The 7,695-nt window shown below is 39.0% G+C and overlaps 1 protein-coding gene across 1 annotated transcript; it reads left to right on the top strand.

The window, feature by feature from the left end:
- Positions 1-202: 202 nt before the first annotated feature.
- LOC122700014 (olfactory receptor 5M10-like) lies at positions 203-1,135 on the top strand. Its single transcript, XM_043912535.1, has one exon. It carries the CDS (start codon positions 203-205, stop codon positions 1,133-1,135), a length of 933 nt encoding a protein of 310 aa, XP_043768470.1.
- The last annotated feature ends 6,560 nt before the right edge of the window (positions 1,136-7,695 follow it).

The following is a 7,695-nucleotide window of genomic DNA, read 5'->3' as shown; positions in this document are numbered from 1 at the left end:
TCCAGCATATATATAGAAAAATATATTGCAAAGAGATAAGGTGCAAATATTTACATAGATGTTCTGATGCATTGGTTGAGAAGACTAATCTACTTACAGAGAGATAGATCAAACCTAAGTGACAAAAGAATGGAATAAATGCAGAATCAGGATCAGATAGAATTCTTCACTTTACCACTTTCAGTTTTTAAGGGATGAGAATATGTCTTCCCCTAACCACACTGTAGTGACTGAATTCATTCTCCTGGGGCTCACAGATGACCCAGTGCTACAGAAGGCCCTGTTTGGGGTGTTCCTGGTGACCTACCTAATCACACTGGCAGGGAATCTGGGCATGATCGTGCTCATCAGGACCAATCCCCACCTCCAGACTCCCATGTATTTCTTCCTCAGCCACCTCTCCTTTGTAGACCTTTGCTATTCCTCCAATGTTACTCCAAATATGCTGCACAATTTCCTCTCAGACCAGAAGACCATCTCCTACGCTGGATGCTTCACACAGTGTCTTCTCTTCATTGCCCTGGTGATCACTGAGTTTTATCTCCTTGCTTCAATGGCCTTGGACCGCTATGTAGCCATCTGCAGCCCTCTACATTACAGCACCAGGATGTCCAAGGACGTGTGCATCTTTCTAGTCACAGTCCCTTATACCTGTGGATTCCTCAATGGTCTCTCTCAGGCACTGCTGACCTTTCGCTTGTCCTTCTGTGACTCCCTTGAGATCAACCATTTCTACTGTGCTGATCCTCCTCTGATAATGTTGGCCTGCTCTGACACCTATGTCAAAAAGATGGCGATGTTTGCGGTTGCTGGTTTCACTCTCTCAAGCTCTTTGTTCATCATTCTCCTCTCTTATGTTTTCATCGTTGCATCTATCTTGGCGATCCGTTCGGTGCAAGGCAGGTACAAAGCCTTTTCTACCTGTGGTTCCCACCTGACAATAGTCACTCTATTTTATGGAACCCTCCTCTGCATGTACTTGAGGGCTCCAACTGAGAAGTCTGTAAAGGAGTCCAAAATATTTGCAGTCTTTTATAGTTTTTTGAGCCCGATGTTGAACCCTTTGATCTACAGTATGAGGAACAAGGATGTGATCCAAGCCATGCAGCAAATGATTAAGAGAAATCTTTCATAATATTGCAGTCTAAATATCTGTTCCTTTGATATGTCTGAATATCCATAACAGCCTTGTGTTTTTGAGCTTAGAAATGAGTAACACAGAACTCTAACTGTGATAGAATTCCAGGTTTCTTTTATTATTATTATTATTATTATTTGAGGATCAGGATCACTTAGTCATTGGGACAAGACAGATAGCAATCTCTTCTTTTGATTAAGCAGAGAGCTGTGTTTCACTGTTAGCCAACAGAATATTCTGATGTCAAACTATTTAACATTTTGCCTAAATTTTATAGTCTTGAAAATCAGTGTGGCTTTCAGGACCCAAATTTAAACTCAGTCGTTGCAATTCTTAATCCAATGGTTGACCTATTTGGAGTCTCTAATTTTTTAATATTCTACTTATTGACATCTATTTGTGATTTAAATTTTTGTACTCTGTAAGTCTTTGGGTGAAACTCACCTCAGAAATTCGTGAGAGTATACATCAACATGTGTGAAAAAATCATAAGTAACACAACTACAGATGAGTTCTCACTTTTAGTGAGTTCAGTTTAGTCACTCAGTCTAGTCTGACTCTTTGTGACCCCGTGAATCGCAGCACACCAGGCCTCCCTGTCCATCACCAACTCCCAGAGTCTACCCAAACCCATGTTCATTGAGTCGGTGATGCCATCCAGTCATCTCATCCTCTGTCATCCCCTTCTCCTGCCCCCAATCCTTCCCAGCATTAGGGTCTTTTCCAGTGAGTCAACTCTTCTCAAGAGGTGGCCAAAGTATTGGAGTTTCAGCTTCAACATCAGTCCTTCCAATGAACACCCAGGACTGATCTCCTTTAGGAAGGACTGGTTGGATCTTCTTGCAGTCCAAGGAACCCTCAAGAGTCTTCTCTAACACCACAGTTTAAAAGCATCGCTTCTTCAGCGCTCAGCTTTCTTCAGCATCCAACTCTCACATCCATACATGACTACTTGAAAAATCATAACCTTGACTAGACGGACCTTTGTTGGCAAAGTAATGTCTCTGCTTTTAAATATGCTATCTAGGTTGGTCATAACTTTCCTTCCAAGGAGTCAGTGTATTTTATTTTCATGGCTGCAATCACCATCTGCAGTGATTTTGAAGCCCAAAAAAATAAAGTCTGACACTGTTTTCACTGTTTCCCCATCTATTTCCCATGAAGTGATGGGACCAGATGCCATGATCTAAGTTTTCTGAATGTTCAGCTTTAAGTCAACTTTTTCACTCTCTTCTTTCACTTTCATCAAGACTCTCTTTAGTTCTTCTTCACTCTCTGCCATAAGGGTGGTGCCATTTGCATATCTGAGGTTATTGATATTTCTCCTGGCAATCTTGATTTCAGTTTGTGCTTCCTCCAGCCCAGCATTTCTCATGATGCATATAAGTTAAATAAGCAGGGTGACAATATACAGCCTTGAGGTACTCCTTTTCCTATTTGGAACCAGTCTGTTGTTCCATGTCCAGTTCTAACTTTTTTCCTGACCTACATACAGGTTTCTCAAGAGACATTATGCATTAAATCCTAATAAATGAACTAGTGAGAAAATGATCATCTCCACTTATAAGCTTTACTTGTTAGGCACAGAGGGACTAAATGACCTGCCCAAAGTCATTCAGCCACTTAGTAGCACAAAGGCAATTTTATTCCAAATTTTCTCTCTTTCCAATTCATATTGAAGTGGCTAAACCTCTTTTGTGTGCATGATAAGTTACTTCAGTCGTGTCTGACTCTTTGTGACCTTAGGGACTGTAGCCCACCTGGCTCCTCTGTCCACGGGGTTCTCCAGGCAAGAATACTGGAGTGGGTTGCCATGCCGCCTCCAGAGGGCCTTCCTAACCCAGGGATCGAAGCCGCATCTCTTACTTCTCCTGCTTTGGCTGGTGGGTTCTTTAGCACTAGCGCCACCTGAGAAACTCAGCTAAATCCCTTATTATATAACAAATACTGGATGGGATGTTGGGGGTGATGAAGTGACCAGGTTATTGCTATAAATGATCATGGTAGTTGTAATGAGAGCAAAATAACTAATAACAGCTAATGTGAATTTCTTTTACATGTCCTTAGGATAATTTGTGGGTAATAGAACTGTCTTGTTATTCCATGTAGCAGGCAATTTTGATATGTGGAAGATTTATTTTGACTGTATTTTATGAATATATGTTTCAGATTATAAAACACACATATTCATTATAAATGACTAGAAAATAAAAAACAGATGTGAAGAAATAACTTTTGAGTTATGTGTTCTAAACCAATGAATGAATTCTCTTTGTGTTTTTAAATACCTCTTCTCAATAATTTTATGTACATATATTATTATAATTGATAAAGCAAAATTGGATTCATGTGCTATATATAAATTTTGAGTTTAATTTGATAGTATAAGGTTTATATTTCAAAGATACTATTTTTGGTGAGCACCACTTATAATGCAGTTAATATTAACAATTAAATCACACTAACTTAGTTACAAAAATAATTGAACATATTAATTGTAGAAAAACAAAGAAATACCAAAAAAACATAAAACATAATGTTTTCCCTGTTTTTTAAATTAATTTATTTATTTTCATTGGAGGCTAATTACTTTATAATATCATAGTGAGTTTTCCACACACTGACATGAATCAGCCATGAGTGTACATGTGTCCCCCATCCTGAACTCACCTCCCATCTCCCTCCCCATCCTATCCCTCAGGGTCATCCCAGTGCACCAGCCCTGAGCACCCTGTCTCATGCATTGAACCTGGACTGGAGATCTCTTTCATATATGATAATATACATATTTTGAAAAATATTTCAGAAAACCAAACGTACAGTAACCATTACCAAGGGAACAAGGGATTAATAATGGTCACAAGGTCAGGAGGCAATCCATATCTCAAGAAAGAGGATCAAAACTAAGCAGTTTTGTCATAAAGAGAATGTTTACTGAAGGAGACCCAAGCCTGTCTCACACAATGACCTCAGTCCTGGGAGAAGCTTGATGTTCCGCTGATAAGGAACAGAGGATTTATGAGAAACAGCATGTAGGAATCCTCCTGTTAAACATCCCCTGACAATCCCCCTTATTTATTTATAATATTTTAAAAAGGGTTCTGACCATTTGAGTTTGTTTAGTTTTAACAATTTTTGCATGAAGGCAATGATAAATGACACATATAATTGTCAAGACAATCACCAAAATTACAATTCCAGACCCTTTGCTGTGAGTAATGCTTTGAAACCATCCGCGTGGGTCTAGCCCCGATAATTGATCAGCTAGTTGTTCAGCTAAAGTTTCCAAATTAGTGGAAGAGGGCAGATTTTTAGAAAAGGTATCAAAGATTTCTTTTTGTAATAATTATACATCCAGAGAGGCATTATCATGTATGTTTTATAAATGATATTTGATTTGTTCCCAGTTGTAGGCACTATTATTGAATTGAACAGGAGTAACACAAAATTGAGTAGAATTCCAATCACATTTTAGAATCACCTGTTTTAGTACATCTGTTAATTGATCTCCAACCCGTTTGATGGCTGTTTTTAGTTCCTGTATTTCATCTTGAATATCTTCATCTATCTGAGCTTGAGTGGCCCACATAGTATGGGCATCTTTAGTCCAATTTTGGATAAAATTATGTGTTTGAATTGAGGTTTGTAAAGCAACACCAGTGACAGCAGCAGTGGTGCAAATAGGTATTAATCCAAAAATGCCAAAAATCAGCCATCCAATGAATCATTTAGATCGCTGGAGCAATTTAGTAAGTGTCCAGGAAGCAAGTCCAGCCATGGGACCTTCTTCTCAGGGCCACTGGAGATTTATTGGTAACCACAGATTACATCAAGATCGAAGAATCAAAAGGGAGTCATTTCTCAAGGAAATGGAGGAGTTAAGACAAGTATATAATTTGCAATTTATGCAAGTTACAGAACATAAAGTCTTATTGAATTGTAGATTTCCTATAGCTACAACAAAAGGAAGTGGAACACAGGCTTGTATAAATTATGATTGATTAGAGCGAAAGAAATAATTGCTATGACTACAACTGGTCCCTGTGAAATGTCCAGTCCAAATCCCAAGTTCTTCAGTGCTTGCAGCAAGCTTCCAGATGACCCATTGTTCAGGACCAATCTGTTTATCGAAGATGATTCGAGGACGAAGGGGGGCCATTCCCCCATCAGGCCACCCAAGAAGTCCTTTGTCATGGTAGTGCTCCTTTGTAATATTAGTAACATTCCACACTACTTGAGTAACATAATCACACACAGTGCTGTTAATATCATCTGAGCAGTTAGATAACCACACACCATGGGGTCCCCAATCGACAGTTGTTTGATTAGCCATAAACATTAATTTTCCTGATTTGGCCTGACATTTGTCCCAATGAACAGGAGTATATTTCAAGTTCTCATTAGTAAACCCTTTGCACAGTGTTTTTTGTTCTTTCCCTAACTCTTTCCCTAAAGTTTCAGTAGTATAAACATGGTTCAGTGACAAAGAAAGGGCAGTAAATAATCCAAGCAAAGTCCAAAAGTCCTCTTTTAATTAGTTAATTAGTTCCCCTTCTTCTTCAGGGTGTGAGGGTCCTTGAAGGCTCCAGGGAGACGGCATATATATGGAATCACTGGTTAATACGATTGGTCCTCTCTCTATCCATTCTACAACCTGAAGTAAAGGGGGGTTGGGTATGTAAGCCCAATAAGTGTGATTAATTAGTTCAGTTCCAGCAGGGGAGGCACAAGCAAGCAGAGCAAGCAGGGCAACGAAAATATTTTCAGGATTCCGAGGCCTTCCCTGTTGAGAAATGAGATTTTCTGCTTGATTAGTAAGGGTTTTTATTTGTCCCCAAGAGGGGAGATCATAAGGTTGATGCCGCCGAGGGCAGTGTCTTCTGGAGATCTTCAGAGCTGTCATAGCCCATACGGAATTTCTTCCTCCTGGGGTTTTTGTTGTCTCTTCTCTATCTTGAAGGCCGGGGGCCCCCTTGGCTCGGATCGTCTGAGGAGGAAGCCATGTGAGTTCATTGGATCCATCTGGGGAAATACAAGCATACCCCTTTCCCTCTAAGATTAACTTCCCAGATTTCCATTGTTTATTTAACCCGTCTTGGTACCAGATAGGCAGAGGAAGAGAAAGTGAAGAGGCTCAGTCGTGTCCAACTCTTTGCGACCCCGTGGACTGTAGCCTACCAGGCTTCTCCGTCCATGGGATTCTCCAGGCAAGAATACTGGGGTGGGTTGCCATGAGGAAGAGAAGAGTCCTTCAATTCCTTGAAATGTTTTTCTGCTCTTGTCAAGATATCCCCTTGTGGTAAGTTTAAAAAAAATTAAAACAAATAAAGCTGTATTAACAATAGTTACAGGTTTAGAAAATATCTTATGTTGGAATTTAGTAAAGTCTGCTTTAGATAAGGAAGACAGCAGTGTTCTTGTGTATTTCCCCCTTTTTAACTTTTTTATTTGTAATTTTAGTGTGTGATGTGCTCGTTCGACTATGCATTGTGCCTGTGGATTATAAGGGATGCCTGTAATATGTTTAATAGAAAAGGATTGTAGAAATTGTTTGAAATATCTTGAAGTGTAGGCAGGGCCATTATCTGTTTTAATAGAACTAGGAGTTCCCATTATAGCAAAGCAGGCTAATAGGTGAGTTATAACGTGTTGTGTAGCTTCAGCATGAAGAGGTGTGGCCCATATAAAAGAAGAGTTGGTGTCAATACAGACATGTAGGAAGGAAGATGGAGAAAGTTCAGGGCAGTGAGTTACATCCATCTGCCATAGTTCATTAGGTTGCAATCCCCAAGGATTAATACTTTGTGCAAAGGGTCGGAGATGCAGGGGTCTACAAGTAGAGGAATTATTAATAATTTCTTTAGCCAAGTGGTATGGGATTTTCCATAGCTGGTGTAGGGAGCCAGAATTGTTGTGTAACAGAGCATGTTGTTCTTCCGAGTAGCAAAAGAAACAAGTTTATCAGCCTGTTCATTACCATGAGTCATAGGACCAGGAAGGGAGGAATGTGCCCGAATATGGGTAATATAAATGGGTGAAGTGCAGTTTCTAATAATGGATTGTAATTTTTAAAAAAGTTTGTTGAATAATAGGCTGATTGGAGTTTATTGTAGAGATTTCTATATTTTTCAATACAAAAACTGAATATAAGGAGTCAGAGAGTATATTAATGGGGTAAGGATGTAGGCAAATAAGTTGAATAAGAGCATATAATTCGTTTTGCTGAGCAGAATGGAATTTAGTGTAAAAGACTTTATATTCTTTGAGAGACCAGAATGAGGCTTTGGTGTTTTTAGTCACATCTATATAGAAAACTTCAACTTGTGGTATAGTCTGTGAGCTGACAATGTGGGAAATGATGCATTCAGTACTTTTGAAGAAATTCCATAGCTTATTGGATGGATAATGAAATGAAATTTCTTCAAAATATTCCAGAAAGTCTATTTGAAAATCGGTGGAAGTTTGTAATGCATTCTCAAATTGAGATTTATTGATATGTATTACAATTTCATGAGGATCAGAGCCAATTAGAGTTTTAGTTCTATTTATTCCGTTGA

Source organism: Cervus elaphus, chromosome 1 (genome assembly GCF_910594005.1).
Source record: "Cervus elaphus chromosome 1, mCerEla1.1, whole genome shotgun sequence".
In the NCBI taxonomy this organism is placed as follows: Eukaryota; Metazoa; Chordata; class Mammalia; order Artiodactyla; family Cervidae; genus Cervus; species Cervus elaphus.
The sequence above is the reverse complement of the archived record's forward strand: the minus strand, read 5'-3'. Positions and strand labels throughout refer to the sequence as shown.

Bases quoted from the DNA above. Each gene is read 5' to 3' on its own strand.
- LOC122700014 (XM_043912535.1), top strand. From the start codon at position 203: ATGTCTTCCCCTAACCACACTGTAGTGACTGAATTCATTCTCCTGGGG.